Below are 18,542 nucleotides of genomic sequence, written 5' to 3' on the forward strand. Positions count from 1 at the left end.
AACACAAATGTTCTCTTAACATTGTGCCCTCAAAGTTGCTGGCATAGACATGCCCATGATCAGGAAAACGGAACCATCATGCAACACTTGAGCTAGTCTTAGAGGCCAAACTAGAAATACTTCTTACCGTTTATTATTCCACACGTGCATATGAGTCTTCCTTCGAGCCTCGTGGATATTGCAGACTCGAGAATCATTGCAGTTATAGCATGGAACATAAACATAATTATGAACTCAGAGATAAATAATATCATTTATTATTGCCTCTAGGGCATATCTCCTACAGGATCCAGCAAGCAAATCAGACCTACGTGTCATTGACATAGAGCAAAATGATGATGTAAAGAAAGAGGGACGACTGGGCCTTTGCCACCACCATAAAAAGTATATTTCATGGTGAATCGAGCGAACCAGAACTACCACGCGATGCAGGCAGCTCAGGATGGCGGGTAGTGTAGCTGGATTTATATGTTCAATTCAGGCGTTTTTTACAGTCTCATCCAGCATGCAAGAGATGACATGTGAGGTTAGGGCCACGTGTCAGTGATACGCTGGATTTTTTTATTACCTGTCACACCTGTACTTGTTTTTGGTGAGGAGCTGCTTTTAATATTGTCGCCAACTAACGAGACACTGGATACATAACAAGAACCTTGCGAGCACACACACCATAACACAGAGATGTGCACCAGCTAGCTAGCACTCACAGACGCGCCAAACTAGAATCAGTTCACTCTAGCTAGCTACCTGTATATAGAGGGCGAATACGTCCGTGGAGCGAGGCCCATGACGACGTACAGGGTGTGCTGCTTCCTCCGGCGGTTCCGGCCGGCGTCCAACGAGCCGTCGGAGGCCATCGGCAACGTGTTTGAGGCGTACGACGGCGCCGACGGCGGCGGCAGCGCGCTCGGGGAGGAGGCGCTCAGGAGGTTCCTCCGGGAGGTGCAGGGAGAGGCCGGCGACGACGACGTAGAGGCGGCGGCGAGGGAGGTCCTGGCCTTCGCGGCGGAGCACCGGCTGCTCAAGAAGGGCGGCGGGCTCACCGTCGAGGGCTTCCACCGGTGGCTCTGCAGCGACGCCAACGCCGCCCTCCATCCTCGCCGAGGGGTAAGCTCGCCACTTGCCTACACCTCCATCCGTCCGCCCGTACTAATCAAAACAGTTACATCTTCTTCCTTCAGAAAATGTCAGATACTTTTCCAAGGAAGCAGCTTCTACGATTTTCCATGGTTTGAATTGCGCAAAGATCCTGAAATATTTTTGTACTAGTAAATTACAGAAACTGTGTTCTCAGTCAGCGGTGCAATCGAATGTTCTAGACATGCTGATTAATAGTGGGCTGATTAATTTACTTCCCTTTTTAAAGTCACTTATGTTGATTGATTGATTCCTGGTCAGATATGGCTAGGCCAGAAACAAAGATCATTATTTTATAAAGAAATGAGGTGGTTTCTGCAAAAAATGATTCAGCTCCTCCATTTATGTCAACACCGTACAACACAGTCATAAATTGAGTCACGAGTACTGTTGATAAACAGGTTAGGCACATGTGCAATGTCCCTGATGCATGGATCATGCAGCAGCGTCCCCCATGCTAGAGAGTGACACCAAAATTAGGATCTTTTCACGTACTAGCTCTAACTACCCACAAGGATTTCTGTCGTTTCTTTCTGCTTCTCTCGGTTATTTGGCAGAGACCTAGCTAGAACGTTTGGCAATCATCATCATAAGATGAAGATGATGAAGCTGTTTAATACCCATGATACTAGTATTGCTTTTGTAACTTATGACCATTATTTTTTTGGGGAAAATTATGCGATTGATTGATTGATTAATTGATTGAGGGGCGTCTATTGTGTAAACTTGACAGAGAATCTGTCAAATCTTAGTTATGAAATCCGAGTCAGACCATATAAGCCGCGTAGTATTTAGATTCCTCGTCAATAAGGTAGGTGAACATTCTAAAATTCGTGTGCGATGATATTGCAAGAACTGCGCGACTTCATTTCTAATTCTTGAAACTACACACAGTTTTGCGCAACTTTAAATTTCATGATATGCATGTAAGAACAACTCCAACGGGGCGACTCATTTCGTCCGCTGGCATCCATTTGGGTTGGCGCGGACACAAAAATCGGCCCAACGCGCCGACCTAAACGGACGCGCGTCCGCTTGGCGCCCGCCTGCCGACTTATTCCCGGCCCATTTTTGAGCCGGATTTTGCGTCGGCGCAGACACGAGGTGGATGCGCGCACGCTCCCCCCCCCCCCCCCCCCCCCCCGGCCCGCTGGTCGGCGGCAGCGTCCACCATTTCCCTTCATTCCCCCTTTTTTTTAAATGTTGATTGGGGACATGAAATGGGTTGGCGCGTTGGGCGCACTGCCGACCCAAATCTAAAACAGCACGAACACATGGCGGGCGACCGACCCAAACGGACAAAAAGCGGATAAATTCGCCGCCCGTTTGGGTCGACCCGTTGAAGTTGCTCTAACTCTCAATTCAGAGCTAAAACTACTTTATAGTCAAATAAGGATCAGCAGTGTTCTTAAGTTTATCTGCTCTTGTTGGACGAATGTTAGGGATAAGGTTCCGCTTATATACAAGCAAGCACTTTACACTTTTGAGCAGTTTTGACCTGCTGCCAGTGCGTTAAGCTATCAAATTGGACCAGTTCCCACGTTCCCGCAAGCATTTACATGTATTATAGCTTCAAACTTTTTGTAAAAAGCATCACTAAAATGATCATGCATGGAACATGTGAGGTTAAACAACTAAAGGACAGGAGGTACAGGTACTTAGCGAACTAAATCACCTGCCCCCACGCTTTGAGCTAGTGCTATTGGTTGCTTAACTCACTAGTCTAGTGATTATTTGTTTATCAAAAAGTGCCCTGTGAAATGAGATGTTGATCACACTATTAGAACGTCCTTAAACAAGTACTTCTATTTCCGTCTAGAAAAACAAATAAATATAAAAGCATCAAAATAAGAACACAACGACGTCACACACAGCAACATGAAGGGTTCAATCTTGGATACCAAGCTTGTCATCTGTGTAGAATTTTATGAGACTCACATGGTCTGGTCTTGAAGTATGGGTGGGTTTGTTATTGGACATACTGAAATACATGATCCAGCTTCAACTGTCCTTGGAACAAAGTGATAAAAAACGGAGTATCATTATTGTTCTGTTAGCTACAGACCAAAATAGCATTCATCTACCCACTTGAATACTAGAGAAAATATGACCCTTCAACTTTGTTGAATTCGGTGTACAGTTTATCTTTTTTTATAAGATACATTTTTTTGCGAGTTTTTTTTTACAAGATACAGTTTTTTGGGGCGGGAATAGAGTCAATATATTAGCATAGAGATACAATCAGTGTTCATGGCTTCGGAAATTTCCCGGGGGAAATTTCACAACCAAATACAGATTTTTCTTGACAAAGGGAATATAATGATATCGCGGAGATATCAATTACACCCAGCCTCTGCACCAACCAAAGCAACCAAATACAGTTGATGGACCAAAAAATATAAATATACACATAAAACTTCCATTGAACCCCCTACATTATTAGCTAGGCAACATTTACTCCTATACTTCATTTGCCCGATGTTGTCCAAACTATCATGTACTGAACCTTATTTTCTTTACGGGAAATCATATACGGAACCATGACCAGTGAACTATAAAATAAAGTCTGCCCCAGAAATGTTGCGAATGACCTATTTCAATACTCATATGAATTTATTATTCTTTCATTTTGCGGAATGATTTAATTGTTCAATAGTGATGTTTGGATAAACCCCTTATATGAATTTATTATTCTTCCTTGCAAAACATTCTTCGCTCAGCCGATGATTTATTTAAGTCCCATAGAGAATTAATTTGTTGGAAAATATCATGACTTGTTCAGTATAGTCTAGAAAAGAAATCATATGAATTATTGAGTATTTAGGTGGCCCATATAGAATGTTTGGACGGTTGTGTGCGTGGATCCTTGGGCCCGACTCTTTTTTTTTCTGAACACGGTACAGACGCACGCACTCATATACACGCGCATACACTCACCCCTATGAACGCACACACGCACACCCTACCCCTATGAACACCTCCGAAAGACTGAGCCGGCATATCATCTTGAAATTTACGAAGTCACCGTAGGCACTTCGTCGTCGACGGGAACGTCTCCCTCCCACTGAATGCGCATCACCGGAAGTCCTGAAATAAATCCAGAATAAATGCGAGCACCAGGATTTGAACCCTGATGGGTTGAGGATACCACAGTCTCTCTAACCATCCAACCACAAGTTGGTTTGCTCCTTGGGCCCGACTCTGACCTATCCGATGTCGACGTATGATTGCATATTATTGGAAGTATTTGGTAGTTGCAACCGTACTTTCCTCTTGGCCGTATATACTACTATCTCACAGTTGGGTACCGGGGAGCTTTCTCCAACCACTATTGTGTTTTTGTTCCTATAATAAATAATAGTACATCTTTTGTATTGAAATTTTACCAAATTTTGTGCCTGCGTGCGTACGTCCAGAGTGTGCCGCTGTCGCACTACTTCATCTACACGGGCCACAACTCGTACCTGACTGGGAACCAGCTGAGCAGCGGCTGCAGCGAGGCGCCCATCGCCAAGGCCCTCCGCGACGGCGTCAGGGTCATCGAGCTCGACCTCTGGCCCAACGCCTCCAAGGACGAAGTCGAGTGTTAGACTATGTATAGCTTCTGTACTTATGTACGTATATTGTACGTATTGTAACACATTCATTATATATAATGAGATAAGCCATCCCTAGAGGGTTGTGCTGGTTTCCCAAAACTTATTGTTTTACATGGTATCACGCTAGGGATAGCTCATCGTTTAGCATGTCTACATACACATCAGCAGAATGGTTCAGTCGAACGTAAGCATCGTCATATTGTTGAAGCTGGTCTTACTCTTTTGGCCCATGCATCTGTTCCGTTTCGGTTTCGGAGTGATGCTTTCACCACTGCATGCTTTCTTATCAACCGTACTCCCACTCGTGTTTTAAACATGAAGACTCCCATTGAGGTTCTCCTTAATGAACAACCTGATTATACCTTTTTCAAGGTATTTGGGTGTGCTTGCTGGCCGCATCTTCGTCCATATAATAAGCGCAAGCTTGAGTTTCGTTCTAAGAAGTGTGTTTTTCTTGGCTATAGCTCTCTTCATAAAGGTTACAAATGTCTTCATGTTCCCACTAATCGTGTCTATATATCTCGGGACGTCGTGTTTGATGAGCATGTTTTTCCCTTTGCCAAACTTCCTGTGTCCACTGTCGAACCACCATCTCTGCATTCATCCTCTGTTGCTTCTGACCAATTTGATGATGTTGCATACTCTCCTTTGCTGTTACCTAACCATGGTGCAGGAACCGGACGTGGGGCTCGTTTAGAGCTGTTGGAGGATTCATCATCATCATCGCCGCCTTCTGATGGGCACGTCGATCGCCCTATGTTGCATGGCATCGATTCGCGTGCCCATGCATGGTCACCCGAAGAGCCCGTCGCGCCGAGCATCTCCACTGCTCGGTCCGCTACGCCAGCGACCGCCGAGTCTCCAGCGGCTCGGCCCTCTTCGCCAGCGGCCGCCGAGTCTTCAGCGGCTCGGCCTGTCACGCCGTCTTCGCCCGCGGCTCGGCCCGTCACGCCGTCTTCGCCTGCAGCTCGGGTCCGCGACGCCGTCCTCACGTCGCCTTCATCCGCGGATCGGCCCGCGACACCGGCCGCACCACGGCCCACTATGCCGGGCTCGCCATCGGCCCGGTCTGTGACGCCGGCGTCGCCAGCTGCTTCGTCTGCTCTGCCGGCTTCGCCGGTGGGCCGGCCTTCTTCGCCGACCGAGCCCGAGGCTACTGTGCCTGGCTCCTCGTCACCGGCTGACTCGTCAACGTCGCCGTCCTCCAGCCCGTTGCAGGCTGCTCCGTCGACCTCGGTGGTTCCTGTGTCCCGACCACATACACGCAGTCGCAGTGGCATTTTCAAACCTAAGGAACGTAAGGATGGTACGGTTGCTTGGTTGGCTGCTTGTTTGGCTGCTGCTGTTGCGGATCCATCTTCTGAGCCTCGCGATCGACCCCAACTGGGCTCCACTACTGATCAACTAACACGAAACCACATAAAGGACAAGATCTTCATCGAGCTCCTCCTGAGCTTGGTTGCGTCAACTGCACAAACTCATCGGCACCTGCAAACTGGTTTTGGAAGTATCTGTGAGCCACGGGGACTCAGCAATCTCACACCCGCGAGATCAAGACTATTTAAGCTTATAGGAAGGATGGAGTAATGAGGTGGAGCTGCAGCAAGCGACTAGCATATATGGTGGCTAACATACGCAAATGAGAGCGAGAAGAGAAGGCAAAGCACGGTCGATAAAAGTATGATCAAGAAGGGATCCTATAACAACCTACGTCAAGCATAACTCCAACACCGTGTTCACTTCCCGGACTCCGCCGGAAAGAGACCATCACGGTTACACACACGGTTGATGTATTTTAATTAAGGTCAACTTCGGGTTTTCTACAACCGGACGTTAACAAATTCCCATCTGCCCATAACCGCGGGCACGGCTTTCGAAAGTTCAAATCCCTGCAGGGGTGTCCCAACTTAGCCCATCACAAGCTCTCACGGTCAACGAAGGAATAGACCTCCACCCGAGACATTCCGATCAGACTCGGTATCCCGGTACAACAAGACATTTCGATAGGGTAAAACTAAACCAGCAACACCGCCCGAATGTGCCGACAAATCCCGATAGGAGCTACACATATCTCTTTCTCAGGGCACACTCAGATGAGACTAGCTACGAGTAAAACCAACCCTCAAGTTTCCCCGAGGTGGCCCCGCAGGCAGCTCAGTTCGGACCAACACTCAGAGGGAGCACTGGCCCATGGGGGGCTAAAATACGATGACCCTCAGGAGCGCGACTCCCAAGGGAAAAGAAAAGGCTAGGTGGCAAATGGTAAAACCAATGTTGGGCATTGCTGGAAGAGCTTTACTTAAGGCGAACTGTCAAGGGGTTCCCATTATAGCCCAACCGCGTAAGGGACGCAAAATCCGGGAACATAACACCGATATGACGGAAACTAGGGCGGCAAGAGTGGAACAAAACACCAGGCATAAGGCCGAGCCTTCCACCCTTTACCAAGTATATAGATGCATTAATTAAGTAAGATATATTGTGATATCCCAACAAGTAAACATGTTCCAACAAGGAACAACATCTCCACGTTCCAACAAGGAACAAACTTCAATCTTCACCTGCAACTAACAGCGCTATAAGAGGGGCTGAGCAAAGCGGTAACATAGCCAATCAACGGTTTGCTAGGACATGGTGGGTTAGAGGTTTGACATGGCAATTTGGGAGGCTGACAAGCAAATGGTAGGCATCGTAGCATTGGCATGGCAAAAGAGCGAGCAAACTAGCATAGCAAAGATAGTAGTGATTTCGAGGGTATGATCATCTTGCCTGAAATCCCGCAAGGAAGAAGAACAAGTCCATGAAGAAGACAAACGGACGTAGACGAACGGATCCTCACAACCTCGACGTATCGGAACCAACCCGAAGAAGCAAACACCGGAAAAGAAGCACACAACATAGTAAACAACCACCACAACAACATGGCATGATGCACAAACGAGTATGATGCATGTCCGGTTTAATGAGGCATGGCATGGCAAAGTGCAACAAACAATACTACAAGTTAAGTGGAGCTCAATATGCAACGAGTTGCATGTTGACGGAACGCCACATCAATTATTCAGTTCTCTCTCGTTATGTACCCAACAATATTAAGTGTTGTTAAACATGGCAAGAGGGTGAAGCAAATGAAAACTACCTATCTAGGCAAGTTTAAATGAGGCCGGAAACAACAAACAACAATTCCGGAAAATCCCCATGTTATTTAGCAATTTAAAGCAAACAGCAATTTTAAACATTTTAATTGTTGTTATCATGATGCGGATGACATATGCAAGTTTTATGCAATTTTTATGAAAATGTTGACATGAGCATGATAAGAAGCATTAGTCGCCATGGCGGAAGGAAAAAGGTGCCACGGCGGCGAAACAAAAATGGTGCCACGGCAACATATCCGAAAATGATGCCACGGCAACATATCGGTTCCGGTAGCTCACGGAGATACCGGTACAAAAGGAAGTGAGCGTGAGCGAGTCATGCAAGATGGTGGGGTGCTCCCGGCTACCGGGTTCCCACGGGATAGTGGCATGGAAACGAGGAGGAACGTGCATGAAGCAAACGGGCACGGTGCAAACATAGGGTGCATCTCATACAACACATGCATTCGGTCCACGAACGGCGTCTCAGGGTTATACCTTCGAAGCGTGCATTCGGGGCGGAACGCATTTCGTAGAGGAAGTAGTCATTCACGGGCCGTAGTGGAGGTAGTCGTTCACGGGTCATCGTGGGAAGTAGTCGTACACGGCGTAGTGGAAGTCGTTGTACACGGCGACGGTAGTTGTACACGTTCGTTTCGTAGATGTCCAGGGTCGTCGGTAGAGGTACACGTTTCGGAGAGGAACTTGTCGTATCCATGTAGTCGTTCACGTGTGACCGTGGTGTAGTCGTACATGTCGGCGATAGTGGAACTTGGCGGTCTCGACGGTCGTCGGGGTACTTGTTGGTCCGGTCTTGGCGTCCGCAATCGTAGTGGTACTTGGTGGTTTCGTGTAGTCGAACTTGACGATCCAGGTATGGGTCTTGGCGGTCTTAACGAATCCAAGGACAGAACCATGGCGAGGTTCAGCAGCTCCCCCACGTCCATGATGAAAAACGAAGCTCGGGCAGGGAGTCGGAGCAGCAAGCAGGGGCTCGCTGGGCCTCGGCGCCGGTGCAGGGACTCCGGCAGGCGGGACTTGGCGGCAGCTGCAGGTCCAGGAGGGGTCGCCGGGGCTGGACGGCACGATGACGACGCCGACGAGCTCCACGGCCACGGCGGACGGCAGAACTGGACGGATTCGAGAGCAGGGAGACGGCTTGGCGACGCGGGACTTGAGGCGCAGGAGGATGATGGCTGCGGGCACGGGTGCTCGAGGAGCTCCTCTCCTCGGGCGCTCGGGCGACGGGGACGCCATGGAGACCAGGCGCGAGGTGGAGGGAGCAGCTCGATTGTGGCGGGGTACGAGGCGAGGACGAGGAAGCCAAGGGGAGGCGTCGCGCACGGGGTGGCCCTCCTGGTGGTCGCCAACGGCGGCGGGTGGCGACGGGGCTCCGGCCTGGTGGCTGCTCGGGGATCCGGCAGGCGGGGCTCGCGCCGCGGCGGTGGCTGATAGACGAGGAGGCGGGCGAAGTGGGGCTTCGGCTGTGGGGCGCTGCGGGATGAAGAGGGAGCGAGGAGAAGGGAGAAGACGAGCGTGAGGAGGGGGATCGCGCGCTGGGGATCAGGGAGAGAGCGAGAGGAGGGAGGCGAGGGGATCGAGCGCTGGGTCTCCCTGGCGATGCGGTGTGTGTGTGCGCGGCGGCGGGCAGAGGGAACGAGAGGGAGAGAGATGCGCTCGGGCTAGGGTTAGGGCAGCGGTTGCGGCTGGGCCTTGGGCCTAGGGAGACTGGGCCGGCCTGGTGGCGAGGAGAATGGCCAGAGGCCTGGTGGGCTGGCAGAGGCCTAGCTGGGTCTCTCCCTCACTCTAATGAAAAAATAAAATAGAACAGAGAAAAGAAAGAAAAGAAAGAGAGGTTAGTGGAAAGATTTGCGCATGGGGATAATTTTCCCGGACTCGCAAAAATGCGCTTGTTCCAAGAAAAATAGAAAGGCCACGATTGAAAGATTTAAATTCAAATTCATTTGAATTTAATTCAAATGATTTGAATAGGAAGTGAGGGTTGGGAAGGTCCAAAAATGTTCAGATTTTTGGTGGAGCTTCGGAAAATGATGAAAGAAATTATGGGCAAGGTTGGAGACCAAGAATTGAGATAACAAAGGCATTGGGATTTATTTGCAAGTGGGTTATGGTGATTTCCGAAACAATGGAATATTTTATAATATAGCTCCCTAAATATCGGGAGGGTATGTTATAAAGAGAAGTCACCATGTGAGTTCCCTCGGTTTAAATAGATCAAAAGATCTATGCAATTTATTTAGGTGAGTTTTTAAAAATTAAATGACATGATGGCATGATGCAATGCAAATGATGTAACAAACAAAACAAATCACATGATGAAACTCGAAGTAGCTGGAAGTCTTCTGGAGCGTCGGTCTCGGGGCGTTACAACACTCCACCACTACAAGAGGATCTCGTCCCGAGATCTACAATGGCACCGGAGGGAAAACGGAAGAGAAAAAGAAAGGTAAAACTAAGTTGCTTCTTTTACCAACGAGTGAAACCATGAACCTTGAGAGGTTGAGCAATTTAAAAGAAAGAGTACAGCAGAGATGAACGAGATTGCAAACAATCCGTTAGAAAAGAGGAACAAGGAACATTACGAGGACTTGAAGGTTGCAAAGCTATGAATGACGAGTACAATGGACAAGAATGAATTGAAATCACTCTGGTTGAAACGAGATAAACAAGGAACAAGGAAGATCAAAATCGGACAGCACTCCGGTTGGAAAAAGATGCAAGACTTGATAAGATGAAAAAGAACTTGAAAGAAAAAGGCAGGACACTCCGGTTAAATGGATAAGCATGAAAAGAACATGATCCTGACAAAACAAGATGATGATTGAAGAGCACAACATCACAATGCCTCCGAAACAAAAGAATAGAAGATAGATAATTGAAATAGAAGAATGGAGAAGAAAATGCCAAGTACCCTTCCAAGAAGGTTATAACGGAGTTGTTGGAAAACCAAAAACGAAACGAATAAGCTTGTAGTGGGCTTATGGAAACATCTCAACATTATGAGGTGACAACCGGCCACTAACGGAAACAATTACTTGCTTGAGATTAACGAAGAGATGAAAACTTGTTCCATCAAGATGGAAAAGAGATAACTTGGGTCATTAATAAGCACCAAAATAGCAACATTCCTTAGGGAAGGCTTTAGGTGAAATCTATACCAAGATAACTCCAATGAAGAGATTGACGGTTGAAAAGATCTCTTGAACAAAGAGAAAAAGATGGATTTAAATATGTCACTCTTGAAAACTTGTGAATCATGAAACGCGAAGGGAAATTATTAAGAATGACCTAACACCACCTCAAAAGATAAGGTCGAAAGAATTGCACTTCGGAATGCAAGATGAAGAATGCTTGAACTCCTCAAAACAAAACATGTTTGAGCACCATGTTTATTTTTGAGTATAGCTTGGCTGATCTTAACTTCAAGAGAAATCTTGAAGAACAATTGAAGAATGGAAAGAATCCTTGACGAACCACCATGTAGAGCCTCCATGAAGAACTCCGGTAATAAAAGGATGATAAAAAGAAAGAGAAGTTGAAAACACAAGGTGAAGCCTTGCGATGATTTAGATGGAGCTTCGCGACGAGATAATGCGGAAAACTTAGACCTCTGGAAAAGAAAAGATGAAGCATCTCAAACCGAGAAATGACCTGATGAACAACTCTGGAAAGAAGAAAACTAGATCACTTGGATGAAACAATAGTAAGAATTACGTTATGCGTATCCTTCACCAATTTAAATTGATGACAAGCAACGGATTTGGCACACTACTTATTCTTGTAGAAAGAATTAAGAGAGATATAGCGCGAACTTCAGAAGGTATTGATGGAACCACCGGTAGGATTTGGAAACAACGAATGAATTAATATGATAACGAAGGAAGTGAAATCTTGAACAAGCCACCGTAAGAATTGAAAATGGGAGTAGCAAAGGCACAATTCACCAGGAAGAATTGGAAAACGAAAGAAGATACTTGAGGGGATTTAGATACACGAGAACGAAGAGATCATGAACTGATTAGAGGATATTTGAACGATTCACCGGTAAGATTTGGAGAACAAGAGTTGAAAGCTAGAATGAATAATTCTGAGAAGATGGGCTCCGGAGAATCAAACTGAAGAGACACCTGAATTGCTCTGGATGGGTGAAAAGAACTCTCACAATCAAAAACAATTATGAAAGGATGGCATCAAGCTAGAACCATGAATCTCTGGAAGAACGGGTAAGGATTTAAGAGGAACTCTTCTCCGGTCTTCAAAACCCGAGAATGACGACAAGAAATACCACCATGAATTGTTGAGACACTCTAGAAGGATTAAAAGAAAAAAAAAGGTTGAGCCAAAGATGAAAAGAATTTGAAAATGACCTTGGAGAAGGCATGTGACTAATGGAAATTCATTCTTACGTCAAACTTAGAGAAGAATTTAGGATAGCTCTGGGAAAATAGAAGAGTCAGGTAAGATCCTGGGAAAAGACCTGTGGGTTAGAGCCCACTCAAAAGAACACCGTTGAAAATATTTAAAAGAGATGTTGCACCGGTTGAATTAAATGACTTGAATGAGATACCAATCTCGAAAGAGCTTGAACGAATGCAGAGTGGAAACATGAATCTTCGAGATATCTTGAGCACTCCGGAATAACAAATAGCGAGAAGTAGAATGATAATGAGGTGCACCGGTATGAGAAGACATTGAAATGAGGAAAAAGGTATGATCAACAAAACTTGACTTGAATCCACCGGAGAAGAGAAAAGGAATGAGGAATGACGAACTAGTAGAACATCTTCTTGAAAACCACCGGGTAAGAACATTGACGGAAAAGAATGGAGAAACTTCACAAAAATAAAAGGATACTTGCTAAAGAAATCTTAGTCCTTGAGGAAAAAGGGTGGGTGGGCGGGAAAAACAAAGGCAACTTGGAGACGGATGAAACAAACACCATTGAGAAGAAATGATAATTGGTCTTGCTAATGTTGAAGTGATCGGATACACTTGAAGAGAAACACGCCGATTGAAAAGGATTGACATGACAATCTCGATTGTCGAGAAGGATTGGTATTCACATCGGAGTATGAGAACACCATTTCGGAAAGGTATGGAATCAACACTTGACATTGAAGCAACTCGAATACCACAACTCAAAACAAAAACAAAGGACTGGCTTGCAGAATAAGCCGGAACAAACATATGATAGAGATTTCGTCCGAAGTTTTCGTGGTGGGGCCTACACGGGCTCGATCGTACAACACCATCATGTACAAGGCAGTGCACATGACATACGAAGCGTCCCCGAGTCGGCATAGCCAAGGACTCTTTAAGACACAACGAGACCACTGTAAAACCGACCGTGAATAGGCGGACCACTAGACGTCGAACCCCAATTTCATATCATACATCCGTCGGAAAGATATCCTAAGAGCTACTTGAATTCCCACCTATGAAACTCCCGAAATTTTCCGGTTATGCAATCAGGTGTTGGGGATACAGGGGAAGCATAATATCTCACCCAAACTAGCAAATCCTACATCCAGCTGTATCCATCCTTCAACACATAACCAAGAAACCTTCGGAAATCATCTACCTCAACCTTCGAAAATCATCCGTTATACAAGTTATGGCGATACTCCCGAACTCCCGCCCCAGTACTGGGTGGCGTCGAGGTTATCTCACCAACGAACTGCATAAAAGAGATTTTCGATGTCGGCGTACTAAACTCAGGTATTCCAGAATTGCAACGATAAAATTATGATGACAACACCTCAGAGCTCAACTCCCCGGGACACTTACACTAAACCCCTGACAGGAGGCACCAAGACAATGTTCTCATCATAAAACCATCGGAACGATTCCAAGATACCCGCGTGATCCTAAAAATTTTTTAGTGAAATTTGAGAAGAAAGAGTCAAAACTCTACGTCAGGATGCCTCGCAAGAGTGACGAAGGGACTGAGGAGTAAAAAGAATTCCTAAACTCTCCGATATATAATTCCTAAATGACTCAAAACATTTTTTCTAGACACAACTCGGCCACTAAAAACGATCAAGCAGTGGGGCTCCTAAGGTCGGGGAAGGCTCTGATTACCAACTTGTAACGCCCTCGATGCGGCTATATCTCCCACGTGTCGAAGCACGACTTAGAGGCATAACCGCATTGAAAGCAATGTCGCAAGTGAGGTAATCTTCACACAACCCATGTAATACATAAGGGAAAGAGATACATAGTTGGCTTACAATCGCCACTTCACACAATTACATGAATAAAGCATTACATCATCCAGATACAATCAAGGTCCGACTACGGAACCAAAATAAAAGAAGAACCCCAAATGCGACAAAGGTCCCCGATCGACCCCAACTGGGCTCCACTACTGATCAACTAGAACGAAACAACACAAAGGGCAAGATCTTCATCGAGCTCCTCCTGAGCTTGGTTGCGTCATCTGCACGGAACTCATCGGCACCTGCAAACTGGTTTTGGAAGTATCTGTGAGCCACGGGGACTCAGCAATCTCGCACCCGCGAGATCAAGACTATTTAAGCTTATAGGAAGGATGGAGTAATGAGGTGGAGCTGCAGCAAGCGACTAGCATATATGGTGGCTAACATCGCAAATGAGAGCGAGAAGAGAAGGCAAAGCACGGTCGATAAAAGTATGATCAAGAAGTGATCCTATAGCAACCTACGTCAAGCATAACTCCAACACCGTGTTCACTTCCCGGACTCCGCCGGAAAGAGACCATCACGGTTACACACACGGTTGATGTATTTTAATTAAGGTCAACTTCGGGTTTTCTACAACCGGACGTTAACAAATTCCCATCTGCCCATAACCGCGGGCACGGCTTTCGAAAGTTCAAATCCCTGCAGGGGTGTCCCAACTTAGCCCATCACAAGCTCTCACGGTCAACGAAGGAATAGACCTCCACCCGAGACATTCCGATCAGACTCGGTATCCCGGTACAACAAGACATTTCGACAGGGTAAAACTAAACCAGCAACACCGCCCGAATGTGCCGACAAATCCCGATAGGAGCTGCACATATCTCTTTCTCAGGGCACACTCAGATGAGCTAGCTACGAGTAAAACCAACCCTCAAGTTTCCCCGAGGTGGCCCGCAGGCAGCTCAGTTCGGACCAACACTCAGAGGAGCACTGGCCCGGGGGGTAAAATAATGATGACCCTCAGGAGCGCGACTCCCAAGGGAAAAGAAAAGGCTAGGTGGCAAATGGTAAAACCAATGTTGGGCATTGCTGGAAGAGCTTTACTTAAGGCGAACTGTCAAGGGGTTCCCATTATAGCCCAACCGCGTAAGGGACGCAAAATCCGGGAACATAACACCGATATGACGGAAACTAGGGCGGCAAGAGTGGAACAAAACACCAGGCATAAGGCCGAGCCTTCCACCCTTTACCAAGTATATAGATGCATTAATTAAATAAGATATATTGTGATATCCCAACAAGTAAACATGTTCCAACAAGGAACAACATCTCCATGTTCCAACAAGGAACAAACTTCAATCTTCACCTGCAACTAACAACGCTATAAGAGGGGCTGAGCAAAGCGGTAACATAGCCAATCAACGGTTTGCTAGGACATGGTGGGTTAGAGGTTTGACATGGCAATTTGGGAGGCTGACAAGCAAATGGTAGGCATCGTAGCATTGGCATGGCAAAAGAGCGAGCAAACTAGCATAGCAAAGATAGTAGTGATTTCGAGGGTATGATCATCTTGCCTGAAATCCCGCAAGGAAGAAGAACGAGTCCATGAAGAAGACAAATGGACGTAGACGAATGGATCCTCACAACCTCGACGTATCGGAACCAACCCGAAGAAGCAAACACCGGAAAAGAAGCACACAACATAGTAAACAACCACCACAACAACATGGCATGATGCACAAACGAGTATGATGCATGTCCGGTTTAATGAGGCATGGCATGGCAAAGTGCAACAAACAATACTACAAGTTAAGTGGAGCTCAATATGCAACGAGTTGCATGTTGACGGAACGCCACATCAATTATTTAGTTCTCTCTCGTTATGTACCCAACAATATTAAGTGTTGTTAAACATGGCAAGAGGGTGAAGCAAATGAAAACTACCTATCTAGGCAAGTTTAAATGAGGCCGGAAACAACAAACAACAATTCCGGAAAATCCCCATGTTATTTAGCAATTTAAAGCAAACAGCAATTTTAAACATTTTAATTGTTGTTATCATGATGCGGATGACATATGCAAGTTTTATGCAATTTTTATGAAAATGTTGACATGAGCATGATAAGAAGCATTAGTCGCCATGGCGGAAGGAAAAAGGTGCCACGGCGGCGAAACAAAAATGGTGCCACGGCAACATATCCGAAAATGATGCCACGGCAACATATCGGTTCCGGTAGCTCACGGAGATACCGGTACAAAAGGAAGTGAGCGTGAGCGAGTCATGCAAGATGGTGGGGTGCTCCCGGCTACCGGGTTCCCACGGGATAGTGGCATGGAAACGAGGAGGAACGTGCATGAAGCAAACGGGCACGGTGCAAACATAGGGTGCATCTCATACAACACATGCATTCGGTCCACGGACAGCGTCTCAGGGTTATACCTTCGAAGCGTGCATTCGGGGCGGAACGCCTTTTGTAGAGGAAGTAGTCGTTCACGGGCCGTAGTGGAGGTAGTCGTTCACGGGTCGTCGTGGGAAGTAGTCGTACACGGCGTAGTGGAAGTCGTTGTACACGGCGACGGTAGTTGTACACGTTCGTTTCGTAGATGTCCAGGGTCGTCGGTAGAGGTACACGTTTCGGAGAGGAACTTGTCGTATCCATGTAGTCGTTCACGTGTGACCGTGGTGTAGTCGTACATGTCGGCGATAGTGGAACTTGGCGGTCTCGACGGTCGTCGGGGTACTTGTTGGTCCGGTCTTGGCGTCCGCAATCGTAGTGGTACTTGGTGGTTTCGTGTAGTCGAACTTGACGATCCAGGTATGGGTCTTGGCGGTCTTAACGAATCCAAGGACAGAACCATGGCGAGGTTCACCAGCTCCCCCACATCCATGATGAAAAACGAAGCTCGGGCAGGGAGTCGGAGCAGCAAGCAGGGGCTCGCTGGGCCTCGGCGCCGGTGCAGGGACTCCGGCAGGCGGGACTTGGCGGCAGCAGCAGGTCCAGGAGGGGTCGCCGGGGCTGGACGGCACGAGGGCGACGCCGACGAGCTCCACGGCCACGGCGGACGGCAGAACTGGACGGATTCGAGAGCAGGGAGACGGCTTGGCGACGCGGGACTTGAGGCGCAGGAGGATGATGGCTGCGGGCACGGGTGCTCGAGGAGCTCCTCTCCTCGGGCGCTTGGGCGACGGGGACGCCATGGAGACCAGGCGCGAGGTGGAGGGAGCAGCTCCGTCGTGGCGGGGTACGAGGCGAGGACGAGGAAGCCAAGGGGAGGCGTCGCGCACGGGGTGGCCCTCCTGGTGGTCGCCAACGGCGGCGGGTGGCGACGGGGCTCCGGCCTGGTGGCTGCTCGGGGATCCGGCAGGCGGGGCTCGCGCCGCGGCGGCGGCTGATAGACGAGGAGGCGGGCGAAGTGGGGCTTCGGCTGTGGGGCGCTGCGGGATGAAGAGGGAGCGAGGAGAATGGAGAAGACGAGCGTGAGGAGGGGGATCGCGCGCTGGGGATCAGGGAGAGAGCGAGAGGAGGGAGGCGAGGGGATCGAGCGCTGGGTCTCCCTGGCGATGCGGTGTGTGTGTGCGCGGCGGCGGGCAGAGGGAACGAGAGGGAGAGAGATGCGCTCGGGCTAGGGTTAGGGCAGCGGTTGCGGCTGGGCCTTGGGCCTAGGGAGACTGGGCCGGCCTGGTGGGGAGGAGAATGGCCAGAGGCCTGGTGGGCTGGCAGAGGCCTAGCTGGGTCTCTCCCTCACTCTAATGAAAAAATAAAATAGAACAGAGAAAAGAAAGAAAAGAAAGAGAGGTTAGTGGAAAGATTTGCGCATGGGGATAATTTTCCCGGACTCGCAAAAATGCGCTTGTTCCAAGAAAAATAGAAAGGCCACGATTGAAAGATTTAAATTCAAATTCATTTGAATTTAATTCAAATGATTTGAATAGGAAGTGAGGGTTGGGAAGGTCCAAAAATGTTCGGATTTTTGGTGGAGCTCCGGAAAATGATGAAAGAAATTATGGGCAAGGTTGGAGACCAAGAATTGAGATAAGAAAGGCATTGGGATTTATTTGCAAGTGGGTTATGGTGATTTCCGAAACAATGGAATATTTTATAATAGAGCTCCCTAAATATCGGGAGGGTATGTTATAAAGAGAAGTCACCATGTGAGTTCCCTCGGTTTAAATAGATCAAAAGATCTATGCAATTTATTTAGGTGAGTTTTTAAAAATTAAATGACATGATGGCATGATGCAATGCAAATGATGTAACAAACAAAACAAATCACATGATGAAACTCGAAGTAGCTGGAAGTCTTCTGGAGCGTCGGTCTCGGGGCGTTACAACACTCCACCACTACAAGAGGATCTCGTCCCGAGATCTACAATGGCACCGGAGGGAAAACGGAAGAGAAAAAGAAAGGTAAAACTAAGTTGCTTCTTTTACCAACGAGTGAAACCATGAACCTTGAGAGGTTGAGCAATTTAAAAGAAAGAGTAC

At 47.5% G+C, this 18,542-nt stretch overlaps 1 protein-coding gene across 1 annotated transcript; it reads left to right on the plus strand.

The window, feature by feature from the left end:
- The first annotated feature begins 670 nt into the window (after window positions 1–670).
- LOC123087283 (phosphoinositide phospholipase C 1-like) lies at window positions 671–4,835 on the plus strand. The gene is made up of 2 exons (XM_044509256.1): window positions 671–1,107; window positions 4,554–4,835. The coding sequence occupies exons 1-2, from the start codon at window positions 787–789 to the stop codon at window positions 4,725–4,727; spliced, it is 495 nt and encodes a 164-aa protein (XP_044365191.1). The 5' UTR covers window positions 671–786; the 3' UTR covers window positions 4,728–4,835.
- The last annotated feature ends 13,707 nt before the right edge of the window (window positions 4,836–18,542 follow it).

This window comes from Triticum aestivum, chromosome 1B (genome assembly GCF_018294505.1).
Source record: "Triticum aestivum cultivar Chinese Spring chromosome 1B, IWGSC CS RefSeq v2.1, whole genome shotgun sequence".
NCBI classification, from domain to species: domain Eukaryota; kingdom Viridiplantae; phylum Streptophyta; class Magnoliopsida; order Poales; family Poaceae; genus Triticum; species Triticum aestivum.

Excerpts from the sequence above, each read along its gene's own strand:
- LOC123087283 (XM_044509256.1), top strand. The coding sequence starts at position 787 with ATGACGACGTACAGGGTGTGCTGCTTCCTCCGGCGGTTCCGGCCGGCG. Across the intron at positions 1,108-4,553 it reads CCCTCCATCCTCGCCGAGGG|AGTGTGCCGCTGTCGCACTA; the intron begins GTAAGCTCGCCA and ends GCGTACGTCCAG.